At 58.2% G+C, this 27,673-nt stretch overlaps 2 protein-coding genes across 2 annotated transcripts; both read right to left on the bottom strand.

Annotated features, from left to right (window-relative positions):
- Positions 1–408: 408 nt before the first annotated feature.
- Positions 409–21,838, bottom strand: SCAMP4 (secretory carrier membrane protein 4). The gene is made up of 9 exons (XM_060094504.1): positions 21,786–21,838; positions 19,372–19,513; positions 19,020–19,166; positions 12,422–12,470; positions 11,154–11,282; positions 10,708–10,864; positions 8,881–8,982; positions 3,779–3,896; positions 409–2,089 (listed from the first exon to the last, which is right to left on the bottom strand). Exons 1-9 carry the CDS (start codon positions 21,836–21,838, stop codon positions 1,910–1,912), a joined length of 1,077 nt encoding a protein of 358 aa, XP_059950487.1. The 3' UTR covers positions 409–1,909.
- On the bottom strand, positions 13,942–19,087 carry ADAT3 (adenosine deaminase tRNA specific 3). Its single transcript, XM_060094671.1, has 2 exons — positions 19,020–19,087; positions 13,942–15,522 (listed from the first exon to the last, which is right to left on the bottom strand). The coding sequence occupies exon 2, from the start codon at positions 15,244–15,246 to the stop codon at positions 14,194–14,196; it is 1,053 nt and encodes a 350-aa protein (XP_059950654.1). The 5' UTR covers positions 15,247–15,522; positions 19,020–19,087; the 3' UTR covers positions 13,942–14,193.
- Positions 21,839–27,673: the final 5,835 nt, after the last annotated feature.

The following is a 27,673-nucleotide window of genomic DNA, read 5'->3' as shown; positions in this document are numbered from 1 at the left end:
ACGCGGGGTGTCCACTCCACCACCAGGGCCCCCCGTGAGCCGGACTGGGGCCCCTGCAGACCCACACCGCTCCTATCCCAGCCACCTCAGCCCCCACGTCTCCTTCACGGCAAGTGGAGCTGCTGTCTCACTTCCTGCAAATTTTCTTTTTCGGTTGAAAGCTGTTGAGCATGAAGAAAATGTGACTGAAAGCAAGAACACGAAGGGACATGGCTTGCGGGCGAGGCTCCGCGGTGGGTGGGGCAGGGTCCCTGGCAGGGGCGGCCGGCAGCGTGGACGGGACTTGGCCCAGCGCACAGCCTGGTCCTGGTTTATCCTGCCGGAGGCCGTGGGCGCTGGGATCCAGGGGATGAAGGCCCCGGAGGTGATACCACGTGTCGCCAAAAACAGCCCCCGCGGAGGCTCCTCTGATGCAGAAACGATGTCTTTATTTCCTGGATATTCTCACGTAACAAAAACCACAACGCACAGCGAGGAGTGGGGTGGGGGTGGGTGCCGTGGGCGATCCCGGGCTGGCTGATGCCTGCTCATCGCCCGTCACTGGTGGCGCCCCGCTCACGCGCGACTCGGCCCCACGGGGAGTGTGGCGCACGCCTCCGTCACGGGAGGTGGCCTTGGGGACGCGACAGGACCTGGGTTTCCCATCTCAGGGGCCCATTAGGGTCCCAGACCCGGGTGCTTTCTCGCGGCCGCCTTCGGGCACCGCGGGGTGGTCAGCACGAGTAGCCAAGCAAGCAGGCGGGGGCGTGGGGGGCGGCCCAGCTGGTGCGACAGGAAGGGCGTCCTGCCCCGAGGGCTGGGTGACTAGGAGCCGAGGGGCAGCGTCTGGGGCGCCCGGGAGCCTGGACGGGGGCCCATCCACTCACACAGGTGCAGGCTGCTTGTCTGGGAAGGAGCTGGAAGGACCGGAGGGCAGAGCGAAGGGGCAGGTTCAGATTCCTAATAAGGCACAGACTTGTCACTCTCCTCTGTCCCCTCAGGGACTCCAACTCCTGGTCCTGCGGTCCCAGGAGGGTTGCGTGGATGGCAGCCCACGAGCCTCGGGCCCAGCGCTCGGCCTGGGGCGCGTGCTCTGCGGAGATGCGTCTGGTTTCCCGTCTGCTTCCATCTGGGACAGACCGGCGGCTCCCCTTCCCCGCAGAGCGAGTTGGTCCCAGGTTTCGGATCTGACGAGGTCCTACCTGACGGTCCCAGCTCTAAGACCCCTCCGGGGGGGATGAGAGCATCTCGGAATGAGCATGGCCACGGGCAGGGGGACTGGAGGCAAGCTGCCAACGGACAGATGGACAGCCAGCCAGACAGACAGACGGGGTGAAGCTCAGATCGTGGCAGTGAGGCGGCAAGTCCACAAGAGGGCAGACACATGGAGGATCCAGCTACCGTCAAGCCCCTCCGTCTCCCACCAGGGACCAGAACCTGGTGCTGGGAAGGCCTCCCTCTTTCCCTCTTACTGGAAGCTGGGCCGAGGGCAACCACCCGGATGGAAGCCGGGAAGGGTGGACGCAAGGCCGGGAAGGGTGGACGCGGGGCCGGGGCCCTTCTCTGCGTCAGCAGCTCTGGAAAGGGGGCAGTCGGCCCACCTCTGACCTGCAAGGCCCGGGTCAGCCCCCCCGAGACCCCGAGGGGAGAGGGTGTAGCTGCAGCACAGTGGACGTCACGGTGACTAAACACATTCAGGACCACAGGGGGTGTCCTTCTGCTGGACAGCGGCGGCCGGACAGCTTCTGGGCAGAGCTTGCAGGGAGCCCTGCTCTCGGGAGTGAGGTGAATGCAGGGGCGGGTCCCCGAGAGCCCCCGGGTCTGCCGTCCCGGCTGGCGGAGGGGCCTCATCAAACCCAGGGCGGCGGGAGTGGATGGCGAGGGGCAGGTGGGCCGGTGGAGGACAGGCAGCGGGGCCGCCGGGCTCCTGCTAAGGCCACTGGCTGCCGCTGGCCGGGTAGCTGGGCACGGTGGGGTACTCTGGCAGGCTGTTCCCTGAGAAGTTGTTGTACTGGGCCTCCCGGGACGGCGGATTCCGCCAGGCGCCTGTGCTCCACTCCGTCTGCGCCTTCTGGAAGCTCCCGCCAGCCCCGCGGTAGATGCTGTGCACCTGCGGGGGTGGAAAAAAGGACAGTGCAGAGACCCACTTGGGTTCGAGGCGGGGCTTTTCTTAAACGGATGACAAACTGCAGGAACTTTAGAAAAAGTGCAGAAGCTGAGACGGGGGCTCTGAAGGCCACGCCTGCGCTGTGACCACTGCCTGCCCGTCCGAGGGTCTCCACCGCCCCAGCAGAAAGGGGCTCGTCCAGGACAGGTCTGCTGCCTGGCGACCACCCGGTGACTCACCCCCCGGGGCACATCAGGCCCCGGGCCCCCGTGTTGCCGAGGGCATCTCTGCAATGACTTCCTCAGCAGAGACCTCTGGGGACGGACCACTGCCTCCTCCCCACCGTCCAGGAAGGCTGGGCCCCTCAGACACGGGGCTGGGCTATTTCTGGAAATCCCAGCAAATCCACTAACTGAAAAGATGGCATTTGTTTTAACTTGAGGCTCTTGAGCAGTGAAGCTGACACTTTTGTCCTTTATCTTTCTCCTGTGCAATGGCCTCCCGGCGAACCCCCAAACCGGGGCGGTGCTGGGGACCCCGATGGGGCAGCTCTGCTCTGGAGGACTCGCTCAGCTCGGAACCCCTCCCGTCTGCTGCTGAGATGTTCCTGCTGGAACCACAGCTGTCCCTGTGTGGCCTCCGTCCCAGCATCTCCCCAAGCCTCCCGGGGTCTGCTTTCTGCTGGTTCCTCCTGCCCCCTTCGGGTCATCCATAGAGCCAGGGGACTTCAGGGGCAAACACGGAGGAGCAGGCACCCCTCTGTCCTTCCAGATGACCCAGGGCTCCGATGGAACAGTGCAGGCCTCAAAACCTGACAAAACAGCTGAGATCCCACGGCACGGAGGCTGGAAGGGACTCAAAACCCAGCTTTCAGGGACTTCCCCAGCAGTCCAGTGCTCAGGACTCTGCATTTTCACTGCCAAGGGTGCCGGTTCGATCCCTGGTCAGGGAGCTAAGATCCCACAAGCCCCACGGCATGGGGAAAAAAAAAAAAAAAGTCGTGGGTAGGGCTGGCTTCCCTGAGCAGCAGTACTGGGCGCACAGGAGGGGCACGGCCGAGAGGGTCACCTCCGGGAAGGCCAGGTGGACGCACCGTCAGCCTCGTCACCCGTCGGTTTCCACGTGGCCCCAGGACAACCCTCAGGCAGCCGATGCCCCCAGACTATACAGCTCATGTTCCAGCTGGAAGCCTCCAAACGCCTGGAGTGGGGCTGTCCAGGGAGAGCCCATGACGGTGGAACTGGTCGGCGCCAGCCCCTCACGGCCTGAGCGCTCGGGAGGAGGTGGGTGCGACGGACACAAGGAATTTTTAGTTTTAGTTAACTTTACTCAATTTGGATTTAACTGTAAACAGTGATTAGTGGCCGGTGGTGGCTGAATTGGCAGTGTGGACCACCCTCTGGGACACGCGTGCTAGGGGCTCTGGCAGGCAGTGGTCACCATCGGCCACAGGGCGCTGTCTCCCTGAGTCCCTCCTCCTTGGAAGGCCATGTGGGCGGGAAAGCAGTGCCCTGGCCTGAGAGGTCGAGGGTCTGGACCACGGAGGGTGTGCCCTGCTGACAGCGCTCACTTCACTTCCCGATGCTCGGTCTCCTGCTACCGAAACAGGGTAAGACGAGCCCCCGGGGCTGGGAGGTCAGGACACAGGATGCGAGAGAGGAAGCGGGATGTCTCGGGACCTAGAGGAGTTACCTTCATGATCGTGATGGCCATCATGGCGGCCGACATGGAGAACATGATGGCCGGAAGCAGCATGACCACGGCGGCCCCGACACTGGTCTGGAAGAACCCAATCGCAGCCAGCCAACCACTGCAAGGGACGAGAGAGTGTGTGGGAGCCAGCATGACCACCAGACAAGGGCCCACCATCCCTCACGTGTAAAGAGCTCCAATAAATCAACAAGAAAAAGGTAAATGACCGGCGGAGAAGATGGGCAATTCACAAGGAGCAACGAACTTTGGAAGTGATGCTCGAACCCACCAACAAAGATGTGCAAGTTAGAAAAAGTCTCGTTCTGACACCATCGTCCCGGCAAACATAGTGAGGGAATGGAGAAACAAACACTACATTGTCAGTGTGGGGTGCACCCTTCCTGGAGGGCAATGGGGTGTGACCCAGAACAAGACTTAAGCGCTCATTCCTTTTTTTTTTTTTTTTTTTGTGGTACACGGGCCTCTCACTGTTGTGGCCTCTCCTGTTGCGGAGCACAGGCTCTAGACGCGCAGGCTCAGTGGCCATGGGTCACGGGCCCAGCCGCTCCGCAGCATGTGGGATCTTCCCGGACCGGGGCACGAACCCGTGTCCCCTGCATTGGCAGGCGGACTCTCAACCACTGCGCCACCAGGGAAGCCCCAGTACTCATTCCTTTTCCCCCAACTATTTCACTTGTAAAAATTTACACCACGGCCATTGCTGTAAGAAGGAAAAGCTGAGGGTAACCTGTAAATGCCCACTGGCTGGGAATGACTGGAACATCAGTTTATTAAGGAGACAGCAAAACAAGAGAAAGCTGGTGGTCACTGGGTGTGTCCCTAGTCCACATGCGGAAGAACACCCATCTGGTCTCTGGGAGGGAGAGGCAGGAAATAGGGTGTTTTTGAGAATGTTTCTTCTTAGCAAGTAATGACACCGCACGGTTCAAGATTCAGGAAATTTTAAAAAAATACACAATAGACAGTCTCTCTCCTGCTGACCCCCTCCCCAGCCCAGAGGGAACTGGTGTAGCTCATCTACTATGTATCCTTCCTGAGAGAGTTTATAAGATGTATGCAACCTGCTGCAGGCACACACGAACAGGCCTCTCCCCTCTGTGAAACCAGGAGAGACGTCCTTGTGTACAAACAAGGACAACAGAACACACTGCTTTACACTTTGAGGGGTATGAGCACAGCTGGGCGGCTGGGGGCTCAGGTGGGTAGACAGGCAGCTGGGGCTGGGCCAGTGGGGGGCTGGATGCTGTCCTGTGGGCTACTGGGAGGGGAAGAGGGGCTGGCTCTGCTGGGGGAGGGGCCACTCTGGGGACCAATGATCTCGCATCGGATCTGGGGCCATGGATCCTGGCCACTGGGGAGGGTGGGGCTGTAGGATGGGGACCTGCTCCACTGCCCAGCCTCCCAGAGGGACCAGCAGCCGGAGCTTCCAGAGAACGATCTCACCAACAGCCCAGGGTGACCCACTCAGGACAGTGGGTTATAAACCAGCCTTGACCAGCTACGGACAGACGTGCAGAGCCTGCTGCACCCACCAGGCGGGTCAGCCAAGGCAAGTGGCAGTGGGGGGAGGGCAGGGAGGATGACAGGCCTGGAGACAAAGCGGCAGGGACACGAGGGTGCCAGGTGCTCCCCCAAGGCCACTCGGCCAGGAGCTTGAGGGGACAGAGCCAGGGATATGGGGACAGAAGGTGCAAAAGGACAGCACAGGGGTGCAGCCTGCAAAAGCTATGGGAGGGCCTGGCAGCTCCTCAGACGGCTAAATAGTTACTGTGTCGCCCAGCAATTCCACAACCAGGTGGAAGAGAAACGAGAACACACGTTCACACGGATACCTGTAGAAACTGCACAACAGAACGACTCGCAATAACAGACAGGCACACACAACCCAAGCGTCCACCCATGTGTCTGTAAATGGATACACATACCGTGTCCCTCCACACATGGGAACATCACTCAGCCATGAAAAGGAGAGAAACCCCAACACTCGCTACCACGTGGATGGACCCTGAGAACACGACGCTCAGTGAGAGAAGCCAGACACAGAAGGACACACAGTGTGTGATTCCATTGATGGGAAACGTCCAGAACAAGCAAGTCCACAGACACAGAGAGGGGATGCGTGGTTGTCAGGGGCTGGGGAGGGGGTGGGAGTGACTGATGATGCGGACGGGCTTCTTTTTGGGGTGACGGAATGTTCTGGAATTGGATAGAGGTGATGAACCTCTATCCTTGTAAATACACTGAAAACCACTGAATCGTGCACTTAAGAGGCTGCCTTCCTGGCTGTGAAGACACCTAGATAAAGCCCCTACCGTGGAGACTACAGACGGTCGAGCTCCCGGATCAGAGAGGCGTGCACACCTCACCTGGAGTCTGATGTGAACCAACCACAAAGACCAGACGTTAACAACCCACAGGGATCCCCGAGGGGAAAGACTTGTCATGGAAACACTGTGGAAACCCAAGACACCTGCAGGTGGGTAAGAGCACTGCACCCACCATGTGTGGTGGAGGCGAGGACGTGGGCGGGGAGTTGGCTGAGTGGTGGGCAGCGGGCTCTGCCCCGGGTCCGTGAACCTCTAAGGGGCCCCACGTGAGAAGGTCACGAGAGGGCAGGAAGGACACATGTGAGCATCTGAGGTGCTGAGGTCACTGTTGGCTTCCTGGTGCAAAGCAGCATTGCGGCCTTTTACGTATAAGACGTGTCAGAGGTTTTAAAAGTCCACCTCCTGCACGGACTCACAGGGAAGCATCTGGGGTGAGCGGGGAGGGACAGACCTGCGGGCCCGGGACTGGCTGGGAGCCGGTGCCCCCAGAAGGTATCCCCGAGGCTCCACACGCTGACCCCAGGGTGGTCCACTCGCTCCCTGGAGGTGACCTGCAGGACTGCGGCCACCTGGGCAGGAGGGTGAGACCCTGGGAACAGGGAGACCCCAGCCAGCCAGGAGGAGACCCCCGGAGTGGGCAGACCCCGGGCGGGGAGGCTCAGCAGCGGGGCAGACCCCAGGCGGGGGAAGCCCAGGCTGGCCCATCAGGGTGAACGCAGACGGGCAGAGCTGCAGCTCCTCGGCCCCAGCCCCAGCACTGAGCCCCAAGGCGGCCCCCGGGCCAGGCACCATCTACTCCCCCACGTCTGTGGAGCCTGGGGGTCCCCGTACGGGACCAGAGCCAGGACAGCTGCCCACACTGGCAGGAAGGGGAGGGCCTTGGGTACCAGGTACGGAGCCTAACCCTCACCCTAACCCCTGCCCCCATCCACGCCCATCCCCCTGTCTGCAGACTAGGAAGTCAGGAGACCCCTTCAAGGGGAGCAAATGAGCCAGCCCTCGGGAGGTGCCCAAGCCCCCCTGCACACCCAGGAGCACTGTCACCATCACTGTCACCGTTGTTATTACTACCCTCCTCCCCCTCCCCACGACTTCCCAGACAAGGGGAACATCTCGGGGCAGCCCCTGCGCGAGGTGAGGTCACCAGCTGGGGAGGCCCCCACGGGAGGTGGGAAGGTCGGCTCCGATGTTCCCTTTCTGCAGGCTGGGCCCCAAGGAAGGTGTGTGCACCCTGCCCGTCCGTGCAGAAACCACGGCAATGGGGGGCCAAGCAGAAGGCAGCTGGGTGCCGGCGTGAGGCTGCGTCTGGAACCAGACCTCGGGGGCTCCCCGTCCCAACACCACCTGTGCAAACGTGGAGTCCACCCGGGCACCTACTCTCCCGCTGGATCTGGGGTCTCGGCCGTGCCTGGCGGTCGCCCAGTGAATCCCTGCACCTGGGGTGGTCCTGGGGATCCCAGACCCGCATCTGGGAAGGCATCGGCCAAGAGGAGGCCCAGCATTCAGGGTCTGCTCATCATGCAGGGAGGGAGTGATGTCAGGAACCCAGAGAGACGCACCCTGGAGATGACCCTGGGTGACGATCCTGGGGAGGGGTGAAGGCCCGGCAGCAAACGGACACCGAGAGGCCGTGCAACCTCAGCGGGGCCTCAAGAACAAAAGGAGCGCGCACAGCTCACCACTGCCAAGGGCATGTGGCAGCCATCCCCACGGACATGGCAGTGACGGGGACAGACACCTTGAAGGCAATGGCAACAGGTGCCCCCCACCTAGGAGCCAGAAGATGCACCACAGGGCGTGACCCAGAAGACCCCCCGCCGCTCACACGGCCAAGGTCCTGACATGCCGAGAAATTCTACCAAGAGACGTGGGGACACGCCTGGTGGCACACAAGGCAGGAAGAGCAACCGCCCAGCGCCACCTCTGGGCACTGCCTGCCGCAGACGGACCCGCTGCCCCAACACTGCCACGTCCTGCTCCAGGGCCCCGCGGATGTGGCACCTTAGGTGGCAAAAGGGACTTTCCAGGTGGGCTTAAGTTAAAGCCCCTAAGACAGGGAGGACCCTGGATACCCCAGGGGGCCTAGCGTTATCCCAGGGTCCCTATAAGAGGGAAGCGGGAGGGTCAGAGGCAGAGAGAGACGGGAGATGCTGCGCTGCCGGCTGTGAGGATGCAGGAGGGGCCACAAGCCAGGGATGCGGCGACTCTAGAAGCCGGAAAAGGCGGGAACCGATGCTCCCCTGGAGCCTCCGGAAGGACCGGCCCTGCCCACTCACAGGTTAAGTGAATTCTGATCTCCAGAACGTGACATAAGTTTCTTTCATTTCAAGTCACTAAATCTGGAGTAATTTGTTACAGTAGCCACAGAAACCTCATATGATACCCCAAAAGCAAACAAATGGAAAACGGCTCACCCCCTAGGTAGGCCTAGGCACAGGTGGCTGCTCAGGGCAGGCCCTCGAGCTGCTCTCCCACCCCCCAGACACATCATGGACCACGCTTCCCAGGTCCTCCTGGGGCCGGGTGACCACGCACGAGGCGGCAGAAGGCGGGCGGATCCGCCGCACCCGGCCCCCTGGGCCGGCACCTCCCTGGAGGGTAGACAAGAGCAAGGAACAAACGTCAGCCCTCTCCCAGCTGTCAGAGTTTTGGGGTCCTCGTCACAGAGCTCAGCCTGCACGAACAGTATGAGCAAGTGACTCGTGGCCCCAGAGCTGACCCCGCTCGTTGCGGGCTCTCGGGGGCCTTGCTTACCACGCGCCCCATCCCGAGAGGCCGACAGCCTGGATGATGGTCAGGACGAACTGGGCTCCGAAGATGAAGAAAAACGCCATGAAATTGAAGGAGCTGTCAGATCTGGAGGAAAGGAAAAGAGCCATTACTGAGGCCGAGGAGGAAGAGGCAGAGGCTGCGGGAGTAGGACGGCCCCTCCCGTGCAGTTCCCATCAGGAGGGGCCCAGCGCTGCCCTTCCCAGAGGATGTCACCCAGACACACTCCTCCTGGGGAGGTTAAGAGCCTCCTGCGTCCTAAGCATGTGCCCGCACCCGCGTGGCCCGAGGGAGGCTCATCGTGGATTTCAGGTGCTCTGCATGCTGGACCCATGCCTGCTGCCCCGGACAAGGGAGGCTGCACGGGGCTCACCCAGGCCACTTCCGGCTCATGAAAGGAGGGCAGGCGCTGGGGGACCCACAGCAGAGGAAGGGTGGGGGAGGCAGGGATGCTCGCGTAGCTCAGGGCTGCTCCCAGGCAGTCCCCGAAGCCCTTGGGGGTCCCCGTTCCTGCACACAGTCGCACCAGCCAGCCTGGGGCCTCAAGCAACAGGCCCCTTTTGCTTCAGCACATGAGAGTGGGTTTCTGGTTCTTGCCTCCAAGAGGGCACCAGGGGCCCTGTTTGACTCCCACCGAGTCTTGGATTCAGGGACCTTCCAGGAGCAAACATGGCACACACCTGAGTAGCAGGGGGCTGGCTGGGGGTGAACATTCACAGAGCAAGATTCACAGCACCCAAAAGGTGGCAACAACTCAAACGCCCATCAATGGATGATGGATAAACAACTGTGGGGGGACTTCCCTGGTGGCGCAGTGGTTAAGAATCCGCCTGCCAATGCAGGGGACGCGGGTTTGAGCCCTGGTCCAGGAAGATCCCACATGCCGCAGAGCAACTAAGCCCATGCGCCACAACTACTGAGCCTGCGCTCTAGAGCCTGTGAGCCACAACTACTGAGCCCTTGTGTGGCAACTACTGAAGCCCGTGCGCCTAGAGCCCGTGCTCGGCGACAAGAGAAGCCAGCGCAATGAGAAGCCTGCGCACTGGAACAAAGAGTAGTCCCTGCTCTCTGCAACTAAGGAAAGCCTGCACACAGCAACGAAGACCCAACACAGCCAAAACAAAACCCCACAATACTATTAAAAAAAAAAAAAAGAACAACCTGCTGTCCCTCCACACACGGGCGCATCACTCGGCCATGAAAAGGAGTGAAGCCCTGACACTCGCTACAACGTGGATGGACCCTGAGAACACTATGCTCAGTGAGAGAAGCCAGACACAGGACAAATAGGCTGTGATTCCACTGACAGGAAACGTCCAGAACAGGCAGATCCACAGACACAGAGAGCAGGTTCATGGTTGTCAGGGGCTGGGGAGGGGGATGGGGGGATGCTAATAGGCACGAGGTTTCTCTTTGGGGTGATGGAATGTTCTGGAATTAGACAGTGGTGATGGTTGTCCAACCTTGTGAAGATACTGGAAACACTGAATGGTTAAGCAGGTGAGCTGCAGAATATGTAAAATATTATCTCAATAAAGTTATTAAAAGTGAACAAAACAGGCAGCAGCTGGTTTTGGCCCGTGGGCCGTTGTCTGCAGACCCGATATAAAGTGCCATCCAAACTGGACAAGAGGAAGGGGTGGAGCTCACACCTGGGCCCGGCGGCAGACGCAGACCAGGATGCAGCCCATGCGGGGCTGGGCACGGAGGGGAGCACACGCGGTGAGGTACCCTGTTCCCCTCAGTTTGGGGCTGTCGGCACCAGACACTCCCCGAGGGCCCTGGAGGGTGCGGGCCGCCCGCCCCACTCACCGGAAGGCCTTGTATGCGGGCCGGAACCAGCACACGTAGCCGCAGGGGGAGAAGAGCAGCAGCCAGAGCAGGGCCAGACCGAAGTTGGCTCCTGAGCCGCCGGCGATCCACCAGGCCAGGCAGGCGACGAGGTTGACGCCCAGGGTGGCGCAGTAGACTGTGGGGAGGGGGCGAGGGGGGAGAGAGGGGCTGAGCCGGGACACACCCCACTCCTGGACGGCGGCTCCCATGAGTGCAGGGACCCCACGCCAGAGAAGGATCCAGAGGGCCCAGTCCCCCCACCTGCTCCATCCACACCGGACAGAAGCTCATCAGAAAGGAGCTTTATTACCAAACCCTCAGGCTCTCACCGCCCGGGTGCAGGGCGGCCTCCTAGCCTGCCCCTGTCCCAGTCTTGGGTCTCCGGGTGGTGCAGGTGGCCCCCCATTCCTGCCCTGTCCACTCACAAAGCCACAGGCGGTAGATCCTCTTCACCAGGACCTGGTGCTCAATAGGGATCTCGTCAGAGAAGTTCTGGTAGAAGCAGGGCTTCAGGGGGATGAACTTGGGCAGCGGGGGGAAGTTGTTCTCCTTTCCTGCAGGGACAGAGGGGCCAGAACAAAACCCACACTGCAATCAGCTTGTAGCAGCCCCAAAGATGTGCCCCATCTGGTCCCAGGACCTGTGGACATGTCACCCCACAGGGCAGAGGGCACTTTGCAGGTGGGACTAAGGCCCCTGGGATGGGGAGGACCCTGGATTCCCCGAGAGGCCCAGCATCATCCCAGGGTCCTTATAAGAGGGAGGTGGGAGGATCAGACGCAGAGAGAGACGGGAAATGCTGCACTGCTGGCTGTGAGGACGCAGGAGGGGCCACGAGCCAGGGATGGTGCACCTCTAGAAGCTGGAAAAGGCGGGAACTGATGCTGCCCTGGAGCTTCCGGAAGGACCAGCCCTGCCCACACCTGGATTTAGCCCCGTGAGACCCCAGTCGGACTCCTGACCTCAGGACTGTCAGAGAACAAATTTTATTTAAATCACTGAGTTGGTGGTGATTTCTCAGAAGTCACAGGAACACACACAGACTCGATGGTGGGGCCCACGTGCCATTCACACCTTTGACTCCAGGGAAGGTTCTGGCACTCGGGACATATGAACTTCCCAGGGAGGCTGTAACAAACGACCACAGACTGGGGGGCTTAACACAACAGAGATTTATCCATCTCCATTCTGGACACCAGATGACTGAGATCCAGGTGTGACAGGGACACGCTCCAAGGGAGGGTCCTTCCTGCCCTTTCCAGCTTCTGGGGGCTCCAGGCGTCCTGGGTTTGTGGACCCCTCCCTCCAGTGTCCGCCCCAATCTTCCCTGGCTTGTGTGTGTCTATGCCCACATTTCCTCCTTCTTAGACGTCTGCCATGAGACAACAGGGCCACCCTATTCCATTGGGACCTCAAATTAAGTTACATCTGCAGTAGGGTCCTGTTCCAGGGTCCTGGGGTCCAGACTGCATGGTTTTCAACACGAAACTTCTCTGGTTTCGCGTGTCCCCCGGCCCAGGGGCCGTGCTCATCTCTGTGTGGCTCCATTTTAGCACACGCGCTGCCATGGCAGGCACTGCACGGGCCTCAAGGGGGACGTGATCCTGCCTGCAGCACAGTGTCCAGCGCCTGAGCGCTTCCCAGAGGGGTGGAGAAGCCGGAACCCTCGCTGCGCGATGCGGCCAGGACTCACCTGACATTTCCGCTGTGAAGACAGGACAGGGGCGGAAGCCTGAAGCCACCTGGAGGGGAGACAGTCACAGTCAGGGGGTCCCCATGGCTGCTGGGCGACCCCAACGCCAGCTGCAGACCCAGAGGGCCACCGCGGGCACCGTCCTAACCACCAAACCGTCCACAGGGGTATCTGGGCTCTTGGCCCAAAGGCTGGCCCAGCCCTGAACGTGCGATCCCAGTCACCACCTCACCTCAGATCCCCCCCGGGCAGCCTGGCACGTTGCGAGGGGAGGCATCAGGCCAGAGGACCCCGGCAACCCACCCCCACTGCCCTCCTGCCTCATCTCCCCCACCCCCCCAAACTTCCCCTTTATCCACGGATGGCTCTGAGCACCTCCTAAGGCCACAAAGAATCTCTGAATCACTGATAAATAGGTCCATGCTCATTGTTGTGTGACCTCAGGCAAACCACACAACCTCTCTGGTCTGCGGTTTTTGCCCTTGTGAGCCTTGCAAGGCCAAGGACCCCATTGCAATCCAGGTAAAACGCCAGGGGACAGGCCTGGCACCCAGCAGCCCTGCCCAGAAGGAACCCAGGAGCCCGTGTCACAGAGCAGCCCCTCACAGGAGACACCACCAAGGCGTGTAACTAAGCTGAATTCACCTGTTCCACGAGGGCCCTGCGGGCAGATGGTGCCATCTTCAGGAAACGGGCCAGGCAATGTGGCCATGCCTAGCACCCACTAGGCCCTCACGGTACAGCTGGCCCTGCACTGCCCCCTGTGCCTGGCACCAGAGTGGGTGGGGGAGCCCTGCCTGGAGGTGGTCCAGGTGGGAAGGATCCAGTGACAGAGACTTCTCTGGGTGCACCCCCAGCCCCCTGCTCAGTGAGGGCCCCACCGGGACCCTCAGCCCAGCCTGGCCCTGCCCTCCTGCCTGCAGGCCCCACTGTCTGCCCACTGCTCCGGCTCTGGCTGAGCCCCCCTGCCCTGTGCCCACGGGCTGGGAGCATCCCCGGGTTGGGGGCTGGAGTGGGGGCTCAGAGCAGGGATGTCTCAGGGCTCTGTGGCACCGTGTGGTCAGTCAAAGTGTGTCTGCTGGATGGACAAACAGGCTGCTCCGAGCCCCACGCACACGGGTCCTAGTGCTAACCCGCCTTGGAAGAGCCCAAGAGCCCCTCTGGGGACCCCGTGGGCACCTGCAAAGGACGGGAAATTGATGTGGTCAGCTGAGTCCAGGCTGGCCGGGCTTCTCCCCAGAGTCCAGCCACAGCCTTCCAGACTCCAGGGGCCCCGCCCTGCCCATGTGTGGCCCCCCCCCCCAGTACAAGCCCAGGTGTCGGCAGGAGCAGCCACCCCAACCCAGGGACCCGCGCTCCTCTGTCAACAGACAACGACCTGGTTTCTTTTTTCCTCTTGGCCGCACCGCGTGATACGTGGGATCTTATCGAACCCGCGCCCCCTGCACTGGAAGCACAGAGCCCTAACTACTGGACCGCCAGGGAAGTCCCAGACACCGACCTAGTTTTCAGTTGTTTATTTTCACACGTCAGAGCTGTTTCCTGACACCTGAGAAAAGGAGACACAATCCCGGTGGCCCCAGAGGCCCAGGTCTGAAGCTGCCCGGCTACTCAGCCTGGCTGGAGCTCCGTTACGCCCAAGCCCGGGGAAGAGCTCACCCAGACAGGCGTGCACCCCACGCGCCGGCAGCAACAGCACAAGTGTCCCCAAGCCGAGATGGGTCGACAGCCCCTGGCAACATGAGGGAGGCTGAGGAAGGTCCGGGCAGGGCCTATGCGTCGGGGTCCAGCCGGCGGCACTGAGCCTCCAGCACACCACAGAAGGCCTGGAAGCGGTGGTTGAGGTCCGGCTGGGTGTGGAGGCGGAAGCGGGTGCCCAGCGCGCCGTCGGGCGAGGGCGCCCCGTAGAAGACGCGCCGCACGCGGGAGTGGACCAGGGCCATGGCGCACATGGCGCAGGGCTCACGGGTGACGTACAGGTCGTAGCCGGTGCACACGTAGGGCAGGCCATCGGCGTCCTCGTCCAGCTTGCGCACGGAGCCCGCGCGGACGCCTGCGGGGGCGGCGGCTGGGGCGAAGGAGCAGGCGGGGTGGGGTGCGAGGTCATAGGCGCCGCGGCCCTGGCCCCGGGCCACCAGGTCGATGCACACCATGGTGGCGTGCAGCAGGGGTCCGGCCGCGCTGCTGCAGTCGTGGCCCGTGGCCAGCACGCGGCCCGAGGCCGGCTCCACCACCACTGCCCCCACGGCCCGCAGGCCCCGCGAGGCTGCCTGCTGCGCGGCCCACACGGCCCGCTCCATGTGGCCCTGCATCGCCACCCGCTCCTGCGCCGAGAAGAGCTGCCCGGCCAGGGCTCGGGTCACCTGCCGGTCCTCGTGGAAGGTGGTGGGCCAGTGGGCGCGTGCCTCCTCGAACTGGCCCCTGGTCAGGGGCGGCCGCGCGGGCACGGGCACCAAGAAGGGCTGCCCCAGGCCACGGGGGTCCACGGCCGGCGGTGGGAGGAGCTCGGCCAGCGATCTCATGCCCGCGGCCGGCCCCGCCAGGCACAACAGGATCTCCAGCGCGTGTGGGCAGCCGGGGCGGGGGCTGGGTCGCACCCTCTTGAGGTGAGGCTGTGCGGGCAGCGGGTGGACGGCTGACACCTCCTTGAGAAGGCGTGAGGTCTGGCGCTTATCCAGGACCGGCGCGGCGTAGGCCAGCACCAGCTCCACAGCACCCGACTGCTGCTCAGACAGGATGGGGAGGGCCTGCCACGCCGGCTCTGGCTCGGAGCTCCCGGCCTTCGCGTCTCTGTGCGGCTCCACGTCGCCCGGGGTGGGGTCCATCCTCTGCAGGGCTCCGACTGCGGGGACAGACACCGGAGCAGGGCATCATCCTCAGCTGCGGGAAGCCTGCTGGGCCGGACGAGGGTCGGTCCCAGGAGCGTGCCGAATCTGGAGGCTCGTCCAACCGAGCGAGACGCATCAGCGGTCGTGCTCTCACTCATCGCCTACTAATACTTGCTTTGCACAGAGTTTAAACCGCCCTCGTTACGGTGTCTTTTTTCCCCCTTTTGCTTTGAGATGTCTCATGTTGGGAGAATGCACACCGGACCTCAGAGACTTAATACAAAAGAATGAACATGAACTGTCTCAGTTTTTTCTGTATTCCATGGATACCAAGGACCATCTGCACTACACCGTTTTATATAAGGGCTCTGAGCATCCTCGGATTTTGTTATTCTTGGGAGTCCTGGAACAAGTTCCCCACGGATACCGGGGAACGACTATGTTGACTACGTGCTGAAGTGGGAACACTCTGCCTGTCTCAGGTTAAAGAAACGTATTACTAACGTTAAGGTCACCTGTTTCTTCGTACTTTTCAAAAACATGGCTTCTAAACGCTTCATCTCACATACATGCCCCGCATTATATTCCTACTGGTCAGGGCTGCCTTGGATGACATTAGAGATGCACTACAGATGACCTTCGCAGAACCCCAGAGGATCTCGGTGCCATGCCCGCAGCGCCCTGCACCCTGGCGGCGTCTTGGAGTGGGCCAGCCCCTTCCGCCTCTCCCCCGGGACGAGGCTTTTGCTCCTGTGATGTGCCCCAGCTCACAGGCCCCCCAGAGGACACGGTAGGTCCTCGCCCACCACCGCCTGTCTGAAGCTCACGATACAAGCTCAGCAAACGCACAGGACCAGGGGTGCAGATGGCAGCTCTGAGAAGCGGCAGCATGGATGGGCCCCTCGGGCGCCCATGACGCCCGTGCCAGGAGGGGCCCTCAGGAGGGTCCGGGGCACTGGCTCTGAATCTGCTCCCGGCACACACTGTGCCCAGGATGCCAGGGCCTGCACAGCCTGCCCCAGGCCACAAAAGCTCCCATTGTCTCCCAGGCAAGAGAGAATTGTCTCCCAGGCAAGACAGACACAGTCCCGTTTGTGTCTCCAAGAATGCAAGCTCTGTGTGATCAAAATAAAACAAGCGACAAATACAGGGGGCTGCCATTGGGACACTGCTGGCCGGGCTGCCGGCTCCCAGGGAGGATGCCTAAAAACCACAGCAGGCCACTATCCGCTCCTAGGTGTGTGTCCAGAACTGAGACACACATCCACACAGGCACCTGCACACGCATGTTTGCAGCAGCAGGATTCATAGCAGCAAAAGGTGGACACAACCCAAATGTCCACAGAAAGATGGACAGATAAACACAACGTGGTCCCTCCACACACGGGAGCATCACTCAGCCATGAAAAGGGGTGAAGTCCTGACACTCGCTACAGCGTGGATGGACCCTGAGAACATGATGCTCAGTGAGAGAAGCCAGACACAGAAGGACACACAGTGTGTGCTTCCATTGATGGGAAACGTCCAGAACAGGCAGATCCACAGACACAGAGAGTGGGTTCGTGGCTGTCAGGGGCTGGTGGAGGGGATGGGGAATGACTGCTGATGGGGACAGAGTTCCTGTTGGGGGGATGGAATGTTCTGGAATTAGACGTGATGATCACACAACATAGTAAATACACTAAAAAACACTCAAACATACACTTTAAGTGGGTGAACCACACAGTGTGTGAATCATATCTCAGTAAAGCTGCTGCTTCTTGGGGGTGGTGGAGGACATCTGGTGGTCGCCAGGGCAGCCGGCCCCAAACGAGGCCCAGCACCTCGTGACCGCTGCTGGTGCTGGAACCACCGCACGTCCTCACACTGCCGTGAACAGGCTCCCCGACTCCTTCCCATGACCCAGGACAGAGACTGTGGGGCTGTTCCCTTTCTAGAGGCCAAGGAACTTGCCTGGGGCCACGTGGCTGGGAGGACACACCAGGACCTGACGCTAAGGCCAGGTGGCCAGCAGCTCCCCAAATCTGCCTTCTGAGCCCCGGACAATGGGGGTCCTGAGCCCCTTCTACAGATGAGAAACAGGGTCTGCAGAGGGTGACCCGCCCAGCAACTTGCTTCATCATCCCCGGGGACCTAAGCGCGCACACTCAGAGCTGACCTGGTCCTCTTTTCGTCCTTGAAGCCCCACATCCACCCCCCAGCTCTGGGCACCCCACTGCGCCCCCCCGCCCGCTGTGCTCTTTGCTGCTCCCGCCAAGCTCAGGCCCTTCCCTGGGTGCATCCACCTCCTTCTGCCTACAGCGAGGGCACCTCCTAAAGGTGCCTGTGCTACAATGGGGGGGGGGGACAGCCCCTTTCACAACTGTTTACACTTATGGTTGTAGCCTCTGTGGCGGGCACCAGCTGCCAGGCTCAGGGAGGACTCAACTGCGTGGGGCAGGCCCTGGAGGGTCTGCGGAACCAGGGAGCCAGGACACCTAACAGCCAGTCCCCTCACTGGGTGCCCTGGAACTCCTGGGCTGTGGGTCTGGGGTCCGAGGAGGCAACGGGGCTTATTCAGCAAGCTGAGTCAGGCTCTGAAGGTGACACCCAACCAGAGGAAGGGGCCTTATCTCACCCCTGGGTGTGTCTAGGCCCTGCCCCGAAGCCCTCACCCAGCCCACAGTTTCCTGGCTGAGACCTGGTGTTACCTGTCCTAACCCCACCCCCAGCTTCCCCCACTGTGAAATGGGATCCACTGCCACTGCCATGCACGGCTGCCTGGGGCAGAAAGTGATAAAATCCACAGGAGGCTCAGGGGCCCAGTGCCCTGTGACGGGCAGACTCCAGGCGGGCTCCTCGGAGGCGGTGACCCAGAGCTGGGCCTGGAGGGAGGGTGGGGAGCCCTGAGCAGAATAACAGCCAGGGCTGGAGTCTCCTGACTCACACTGTCTGGGTGTGTGCTGGTTTGAAATACTGTTTCCAGGACTCGGCCCCATAGGAGGGGGAGGGCCCCAAAATCTGCATTTCTGACAAGCTCCCCAACAGAGTGGGGTCTGCAGATAACATGCAGGACGTCTCGCTAAATTCGAATTCCAGATGAGCAGATAAATTTTTAGTATAATTGTTGTCCCATGCAATCACTGGGATATACGTATTTTAAAATATATGTGTGTGTGTTGTTTACACTAAATTCCAATTTAAGGGGGCAACCTGCATGTTTATTTGCAGAACCTGGCCACCCTATAAGTGGGCCTTCGTGCATGAAAATTTGAGAACCTCGCGCATGTGGAGTGTGGGAGAGACCAGAGGTCACAATTTTAAAAGGTCTTGAAAACTCACTTTCCTTAAGTATCAGGAAGGATTATCAATGTTTAGGACGTACAGAAAGATTGGGGCCTTTCCCCCAAAGCGGGCGGGAAGCTGGTAAGTGGACAGTCCAGTGGACATCCCGGCGGTAGAGAGCTGGCCGAGATGACCCCTGGGCAAAGCACGCCGGAAACAGCTGGGGCACGGGGTCTCCACCACGGACGGCAGGGGCGCGCGCACGCGCAGAAGGTTGATGGCGCGGAGGCCGGGGTCCCGCGGCCCGGCAGCCCCGCGCGCACGCGCACACGTACACGCGCCGCTCCCCGCGCACGCGCGAGGCGCGCACGAGCCCGGCCCAGTTTGCTTACTAGCTCCCCGCGCGGCCGGCGTCCACCGCAGCCGCGACCCCCGCCCCAGCTCCCGCTCGCCCTCCGCGGGAGCCTGGGACGCAAAAGCCCGAGACCCCGGAGCCGTGCGCTTACCTGACGAGACGGGCGGAAGCGCCGCACCTCACCAAGTCTTAGCAACCGGCCCGCCTGCCCCGCCTCCGCCACCGCCTGGCGCCGCGGGGCACGATGGGAGCGTAGTTCCAGGGGCGGAGTCAGCGCGAGGCAGAGGCGGAGCCGGGACTACAATCCCCACAAGGGCGCGCGGGCGCGCGGGCGCGCGCGGCCTCGCTCGGCCCCTTTCTTTGAACGCTGCTCCTGTGACCTGCAGGAGAGAGGAGCGAGCTCTGAGTTAAGGGTTCGAGACCCATCAGGGCGGCGGGAAAAGTCCGACCCTGGGGGCCCTTTGGGAAATCAGCAGAGTGAAGAGACTGAGGTGGAGGGGCACACGCCACCCGCTGCAGTCACTCCCCGAGTCCAGTTTGCTGCTGCCCCGTGGCACCGGAGAGCTTGTTCCCGGAGACCAGGATGCAGTCTGGTTCCAGTACTGCTCTGGGGCCCCAGCCGACTCCGGCCTCACTTTCCCATCTCTACAGTAGGCGAAAGGGACCTCTTGACTCTCCCAGGCAAAACATGCTAATTTTTAAAACATGCTAATGAGCAAATCCGGTTATTCATTCTGGTTAAAGAGGTTAAACCCAGAGGGTCTCAACCAGGGGCAATTTGTCCCCCCACTCCCAGGGGACACTGGGCGATGTCTGGGGACATTTGTGGTTGTTACACCTGGGGTTCCTCCTGGCATCAAAACCTGGGATGCTGCCAAACACCCCACAATGCGTAGGACGCCCCCAAAACAGCCTCCCAAATTGTCCACAGTGCAGGGGGGTGGGTTGGAAGACCGTGGTTTAACCCCACTGTTAAGCAAGGAGAAAGATTTAGGTCTAGAAGGACCCTGAAGGGGGAAAAATTTCAATCTTTCCATTTTCTCCCTGCTCCCCTCCTGCAAGAACCAAGGAATCCCCTGCCAAAATCCGTTCAACGTCTACCCTTGGAAGGCGGTGGCTGGAGGGGAGAACCCACTTCCTGGAGTCCCCACCGCAGCCCAGCTCCTCAACCTTGCGGGACCCTGAGAGTCCAGCCCCCTGTGTTTCTCCTCTTAATTTGCAAAGCATCTCCTGGTTTCCTAATCTATTCCTACGTGAAACAGCACTCCTGGAAGCCACCCTGCTGGAAGCTAATCACTCTTTTCTTTTCTAAATACTCAGATTAATGTGTGCTTTAGTTTAACTTTTTTTTTTTTCTTTTTTTTTTTTTTTTTTTTTTTGTGGTATGCGGGCCTCTCACTGTTGTGGCCTTTCCCGTTGCGGAGCACAGGCTCCGGATGCGCAGGCCCAGCGGCCATGGCTCACGGGCCCAGCCGCTCCGCGGCATATGGGATCCTCCCAGACCGGGGCACGAACCCGTATCCCCTGCATCGGCAGGCGGACTCTTAACCACTGCACCACCAGGGAGGCCCCGCTTTTTTTTTTTTTTTTAGAGACATCTTTCCATCCCTGCATGTCCCACTCAAGCTAGCCAAGCTAGCCAAGGGTCCCTGTTTTGCTGATTTTTTTTTTTTTAATTTTTGGCCCTGCCGCACTGGTTGTGGGATCTTGTTCCCCAACCAGGGATTGAACCTGGGCCCTTGGCAGTAGTGAAAGCACGGAGTCCTAACCACTGAACCGCCAGGGAATTCTCTGCTGATTTTTTTTTTTTTTTGCAGTACGCGGGCCTTTCACTGTTGTGGCCTCTCCCGTTGCGGAGCACAGGCTCAGGATGCGCAGGCTCAGCGGCCATGGCTCACGGGCCCAGCCGCTCCGCGGCATGTGGGATCTTCCCAGACCGGGGCGCGAACCCGTGTCCCCTGCATCGGCAGGCGGACTCTCAACCACTGTGCCACCAGGGAAGCCCTGCTGATTTTTTTTTTTTAATGCTCTTTAACTGGTATGTTATTATAAGCAATGCCTAGATTATTTGCATCTAAAAAATGAATCTCTTCAATGTATCTTTCTGCTTAGTTTTAATTTCTCAAAATGCAAAAACACATACAGGTACGGATGTAAAATGGTGCAGCTGCTGTGCAAAACACTGTGGTGATTCTTCAAAAAGTTAAACAAAAAGTTACCCAAAAATCCAGCAATTCCACTTCTGGGTATATACAGAAGAGAGTGGAAAGCACGGACTTGAATGGATACTTGTACACCCACGTTCATAGCAGCATTATCCACAATGGACAAAGGGTGGAAACAACTCAAATATCCGTCATCAGATGAATGGATGAACACAATGTGGTCCATCCATACAGCGGAATATTACTCAGCCACAAAAAGGAAGGAGATTCTGACACCTGCTATGACATGGATGAACCTTGAGGACGTGACGCTCAGTGAGAGAAGCCAGACACAGAAGGACAAATACTATCTTATTCTGCTCAGAGGGCGTCCCTGGAGGAGTCACATCCACAGAGACAGGAAGTAGATGGTGGGGTCAGGGGCTGGGGGAGGGGATGGGGAGTGCCTGCTAATGGGCATGGAGTTTCCTTTGGGGTGATAAATATGTTCCACAGTTAGATAGGACTGATGGTTATACAACATCGTGGATGTACTCTCTATCCCACCAAATTGTCCAGTCAAAACAGTTAATTTTGTGTTGTGTGAAATTCTCCTGAAAACAGGAAAGACACAAAAGAGAGAAAAGAAGTGATCCCTGTCTCTCTGCCTCTTGTTTGCATGCTGCCTTCATTTCCTTACTGGACAGGGACAGACAGGATTTCTGCAATCCTCTGGCTGCAACCTGACAGCTGCTGGCTGGCCTCCAACCCACCTGTCTACCAGTGGGGTCCCCTTGTCCAGGGACCCTGCTGTCAGGCTGTCCATGCAGACAAATGTCCGCCTACAACATGCATCCTCTGTGTCAACACAAAGAACTCCACTTTGGGGAGAAAAACCAACAAAGGCCCACTGAATCTTTCTTTTTTCTTTCTTTTCTTTTGGTTGCACTGCACAGCAGCAGAATTTTGGGATCAAACCCGGGCCCGGCAGTGAAAATGTCGAGTCCTAACCACTGGACCACCAGGGAATTCCCCCCTCCCCAGACACCTGCCACTGAATCTTTCTAATGGAAGTCATGCACCAAGTCTGTGCATCCACAGGGCAGCGCTAAGGCGGAGAGGGAGAGGCAGTGTGGCGGGGTGGGCAGAACAGGGCGCACACACATAACAGCTTGGTCCAGGGGTGTCTCTTCCACTCGGGTACTGCCTGGTCATCGGCATGGATACAACAGAGGGGGTGAGAGAGGGGGTGAGACTGGAGTCAGGGCATTGACTCCCAGGTGCACACCCCAGAGAATTAAAAACAGGGACTCAAATACTTGTACATGAGTGCTCCTAGCAGCTCTACTCGCAATAGCCCAGACCTGGAAGCAACCCAAGTGTCCATCAATGGACGCGAGTGGATAAACAGAACAGGGGCCTCCCATACACTAGCATATTATTCGACATTGGTCCTGGATCAGGAAGATGGGGGAGCTGCCTGTGCTTATGTTTCCAGGACTGGGATGGGGTGGCAATGGAAATGGGTTGGCATCTCCTTACTGGAAACCCCATCAAAGCCAGGCACTTGTAAGTGTTGTCTGTGTTCTATTCTCTTAGGATCCAGCATACCCTTCTGGACATGGCACTCCAGTGTTTGTGGGGGACTGTCCCTCTCACATGCTCATGTGGTTCTACAGATCCATTATCAAATTAGCCCCGTCAATCAGAGAATTTCCATCCACAGAGATTCTATCCACAGTGATTGGTTCGGGGAATGAACATGTGACTCAAGTGGGACCAATGAGAGTCATCCCAGGCACTTTGTCTGAAATAGAAGCAGTGTCACTCATGGTGCCATACAGTGGAAGCCTGGAGCTGCCATGAGTCATTTTTTGCCACCCAACAGCTCTGAGATCTGGAGGGCGTGACCATGTCCCACATAGACTCTGACCCTAGATACCAGCCACTCTGCTGTTCCTCGTTTGTGCATTCACCCCCACCTATCAGCTGGACTTAAGCCTTCTGGGAGCATCATTGTGGTTGTTTTGTATTTGTATCTCTGGACCATGAGCCTCAGTTAAAAAAAATTTTTTTTAATGAGAATGAAGACAAAACAGAAGAGGGCAGATCTTAGAGAGAAAGAGAAGTTGAGGAGTCCATGCCTTCACAACATTGTTTAAGCACTTTTTTTTTTTTTTTTTTTTTTGCCTGTGCCACATGCCATGTGGGATCTTAGTTCCCAGAGCAGGGATCAAACACGTGCCCCCTGCATTGTAAGCATGGAGTCTTAACCTCTTGACCACCAGGAAAGTCCCTGTGTAGGCACCTAGATCCAGTCTAACCTGAAGCAGGTGGCCCTTAGCCCTTCCTGTGTATTTTGTTTTGGTTTTTTGGTTTAAGCTAATTTGAGTCATGACTTCAGTCTTTTGTAAACCAAGAGTTTCGACTGATAGTGTCCCTTTTGTTTTTGGGGTTTTTTAATTTTGCATTTATTTATTTATATTTTTTGGCTGCATCAGGTCTTAGTTGCAGCACTCATGCGGGCTCTCTAGTTGTGGCGTGCTGGCTCAGTAGTTGTGGCATGTGGGCTTAGTTGCCCTGTGGCATGTGGGATCTTAGTTCCCCGACCAGGGATCGAACCGGCGTCCCCTGCATTGCAAGACAGATTCTCAACCACTGGACCACTACAGAAGTCCCATGTTCCTTTTGTTTTGACGTGATTCATCATCCAGCACCTCTCACAAGTAACGTGACCCTCAAAACTCACGGTGGTAGGTTAGTGTCTGCCACCAAAATGTGGCAAAACCATGGAATCAGTTCCCCAGTTGTAAGCTCAACAGCAGCAGAAAGCACCCTGGAGTCAGTCAGAAGCCTGTGTCAGCTGCAGAGGTAAGACTTCCACCTCTGCAGGGCAGTCAGTCAACAAATGAGTCCAGGGGGAAAAGAGGCTTCCCCCCAAGCCACCCCTATCTCCATGAGGCTGGGGCCAAAGTCAACATTTCTTCAGCCAAGTTGTGTGGCTTGTGTTTATATGGCTTTTCATCCTGTTGACTTTCTGAGGTTGCTATGGGCAGCTGTATAGGCCCCAGGTGTTTCCTGCCTCTCTGGGGATCTTCCTGGAAATGGGTTGCAGGGGGCTTCCTTCAACTGCCCAGGAAAGGCAGATTAAAGGCTGTGAGAGCCTGACAAGGAGGGGAAGGTTGCCATCTCCTGTTTCCCGGAGGTTATAGGACACTTTCAATAAATGAATCCCTGCCTACCTACTCAGACTCTAACACACACACACACACACACACACACACACACACACACACACAGAGCTCATCTGGCCATTCCCCCAGGCCGGAAAACATTAGTTTCCAAAAAGCAAACTCAAGTGTTGTAAAATTCTAAAACACAACCTCTTTTCTCACAGCCCTTTAACGCTTAGCTTACACACAATTAAAACCTACAGTGTTCTCTGTGTTCCCAGGTCTCAGATGCTGAAAGTAATGATAATAATTAATAGAGGTTAGGGACTTCCCTGGTGGCGCAGTGGTTAAGAATCTGCCTGCCAATGCAGCGGACATGGGTTCGATCCCTGGTCCGGGAAGGTCCCACATGCCACGGGGCAACAAAGCCCGTGTGCCACAACTACTGAGCCTGCATGCCGCAACTACTGAAGGCCGCATGCCACAACTACTGAGCCCATGTGCTGCAACTACTGAAGCCTGTGCGCCTAGAGGCTGTGCTCCGCAACAAGAGAAGCCACTGCAATGAGAAGCCCGTGCACCGCAACGAAGAGTAGCCCCCACCTGCCACAACTACAGAAAGCCCGTGTGCAGCAACAAAGACCCAATGCCGCCCAAAACTAAAAAAAAAAAAAAAAAAGAATAGTGGTTAATATTGAGACTTCCCTGGCGGTCCAGCAGTTAGGGCTCCATGCTTCTGCTGCAAGGGGCATGGGTTTGATCCCTGGTGGAGGAACCAAGATCCTGCAAACCATGTGATACGGAAAAAAAAAAAAAAGTGGCTAATATTTACTAAGTGCTTATTTGGAAACAGACACCATTCTCAACACTTCATATCATCTCATTTAATCTTTTCAAGAACTCTGTAAGACAGCAGTGTAACCTGTTTTAAAGATGAGGAAACAGAGATGCAATCTCCTAACCACCCAGCTATCTTTCATTGAATCTGTGTCCTTTTGATTATTTTACATTTATGCTTATATTTATGTGTGCACCTCCCCAACTAACATCCCAAGGTCTGCCTAGCTGTCCACTGTGCTTCTAGCTTAGACAAAAACAGGGCCTGGCACAGCTAGGAAGACCACAAACCTTCGTCTCTGAGTTTTGCGGCTGCGGAATGACCCCTTCTCACGTCAGGGGGCTGGAACGCACCCCACCAGGCACACATTCCAAATGATCCTCCCCAAACCCCTGGCCACGTGGGAGTGGGGTGTCAGAGAGGAACCCTCATCTCTAGTACTCCCTAATCTTTCCCGGCCAGCTCTTTATTGTATTGTCTTTTCAGCATTTATATTAGCTGGTGATATTTACCTAGAATGTCTGCTCCAGGATGACTGGACATGTCTACGGAGGTATCCTTATTTCCCAGGGTGGGAGCGCAATTCGTGCGAAGGGACCACGTTATTATTGTTATTATGTTGACAAGTCGGTCGCTCACGCATCCCGCCCCCCACCCCACCCCACCCCGCATCCCTGCACCCCTTCCCCGACCTCCAGGATCAAGCGGGCACTGTCGCCACCTAGTGACGAAAGGCACCATGGTCCGAATCCCTGGCTTCAGGCCAGATCTGGAGATGCAATCATTTGAGCACTTCCCCGCAAAACATCTACCCACCACCCCACCCCTAACCCCCCACCGCCTCTGGCTCCGAGTGGCTCTCAGTCTGGCAGGGGTGGCGTTACAGCAGTGGGTCTCCAAGAGGGATTCCCCACAACCAGCAACACCTGCATCACCTGAGGTCCTTTAGAAATGCAGATTCTTGGGCCCCACCTCAAACCTGCGGAATCAGAGACTTGGAGTGAGGCCAGGCCTTCTGTGCTTCAGCGGGGCCCCCGGGGGATACCCCTCCAGCCCTGAGCAGCAGTCTTCAACCACGTTTGCTCCCCGACATTTTCCACAATTAGGGAGTCCTCCAGGCATCGTGCAGGTGGGGACCAGGGATGCTGCTCAAAACCCTACAGTGCCTAGAAGGGCCCCAACTCAGAGAACGATTTGGCCCCAAGTATCAGCAGTGCCGAGGTTAAAAAGCCTCGCACTATTTGAGGGAAAAAATGAAATTGGACTCAGTTGAGTCCCTGCTCACACTACGCACCAGGATAAATCCCCGATGGTCAGACAGGGTAAACCAGGGTGACCCCCGGTGTCTGTGTCTCCTCCTCTCCCTCCCCCTCAGGTGTGTATTTAAATGTGTGCAGCATCCCAGGACCTCAGAGATCAGATGGTCATGGAGTACATTGTCCTGGGGGGTCCATGAAATCCCCTAATCCAGTGAATCTCACCCATGGTGATCCTGCCAACCCCCCAGGGGACACTGGGAGATGTCTGGGGACATTTGTTATTGTCATGACCGGGGGGCGGTGGTCCTGGCATCCAGTGGGTGGGGGCCAAGGATGCTCTCCACACCCCGAAGAGCCCAGGATGCCCCCCCCACAAGAATCATCCACCCAGTCTACTGTCTAGACTGAAATTCCTGCCCCAGAGCCAAGCAGATATGCTAATCATAGTGGGAGACCTTGGGCAAGGGTCTTGGGGCTCCGAGACAAGTTGGGGCCTCCAAGCCCCAACTTTTGTAAGTTGGGAATGATGACAGGACCTATCCGCCTAACGATGTTGCAAAGACAACGACGAGCATGGACAAGGAAGGACCCAGTCCCTGGGTCTGGGAGGAAATCTATGGGGCGGCAGACCCCACCCCTTTAAAACTGAGGCCCCTATGGGACTTGGGGAGACCTACTTAGGGAAATGGGGGCCCTTCTGCAGAAGTCCGTGCCACTGTGCCAGGGACTGGCGGAGCCCCCTTGTCCTTCCGCCTCCTGCTGTATCCTGCAGGTACAAATGCCTGGGCGCGTCTCTTCCGCGAGAAACGAGGAGCCCTACTGGCTGCCTGTCCCGCCTCCGCCGGGAAAGGCCGCTTTCTATTGGTCTCGGGCAGCGGTGGCGAGGGCCGATTGGCTAAGAGGCGGGCCGTGGCGAGTGATGGACAGACAGGGGGCGGGGCCTCGGGGCCCTGAGAGCTTTCAGCGCGCGTAGGCTGGTCCTGGCCGCTGGAATGGGGGGCGAGGAGGGGGCGGACAGAGCGCCCCAGCCCCCGCGGAATTGCCCAGGGGCAGATTCGTAGGGGTGGAACCACAGCCGCGGGGAGATTGCCTGTCTTGCTCCCACCCTCTCTTTTCCTTTCTCAGATAGGAAACTGAGTGTTTATTCAAAATTTTATTTCCTCCACCATGGCTTTTTTGCATTAATTTTTTTTAATTAAAAAAAAGTTTTTATTGAAGTATTTGATTTACAATGTTGTGTTAATTTCTGGTATACAGCAAAGTGATTCAGTTATACATATATATACATATCCTTTTTCATATTTGTTTCCATTATGATTTATTATAGGATATTGAATATAGTTCCTTGGGCTATACAGTAGGACCTTATTGTTTACTTATTTTATATAAAG

This window comes from Mesoplodon densirostris, chromosome 3 (genome assembly GCF_025265405.1).
Source record: "Mesoplodon densirostris isolate mMesDen1 chromosome 3, mMesDen1 primary haplotype, whole genome shotgun sequence".
In the NCBI taxonomy this organism is placed as follows: Eukaryota; Metazoa; Chordata; class Mammalia; order Artiodactyla; family Ziphiidae; genus Mesoplodon; species Mesoplodon densirostris.
Note: the sequence above shows the minus strand (reverse complement) of the source record. Positions and strands in the feature narration are given on the sequence as shown.

Bases quoted from the DNA above. Each gene is read 5' to 3' on its own strand.
- ADAT3 (XM_060094671.1), bottom strand. From the start codon at position 15,246: ATGGACCCCACCCCGGGCGACGTGGAGCCGCACAGAGACGCGAAGGCC.
- SCAMP4 (XM_060094504.1), bottom strand. From the start codon at position 21,838: ATGGACAGCCTGACAGCAGGGTCCCTGGACAAGGGGACCCCACTGGTA. The intron at 10,865-11,153 runs GTGAGTGGACAG...CCCTCCCCACAG, and splicing joins GATCTACCGCCTGTGGCTTT to TCTACTGCGCCACCCTGGGC. The intron at 2,090-3,778 runs GTAACTCCTCTA...CCACCCCCGCAG, and splicing joins TGGCCATCACGATCATGAAG to GTGCACAGCATCTACCGCGG.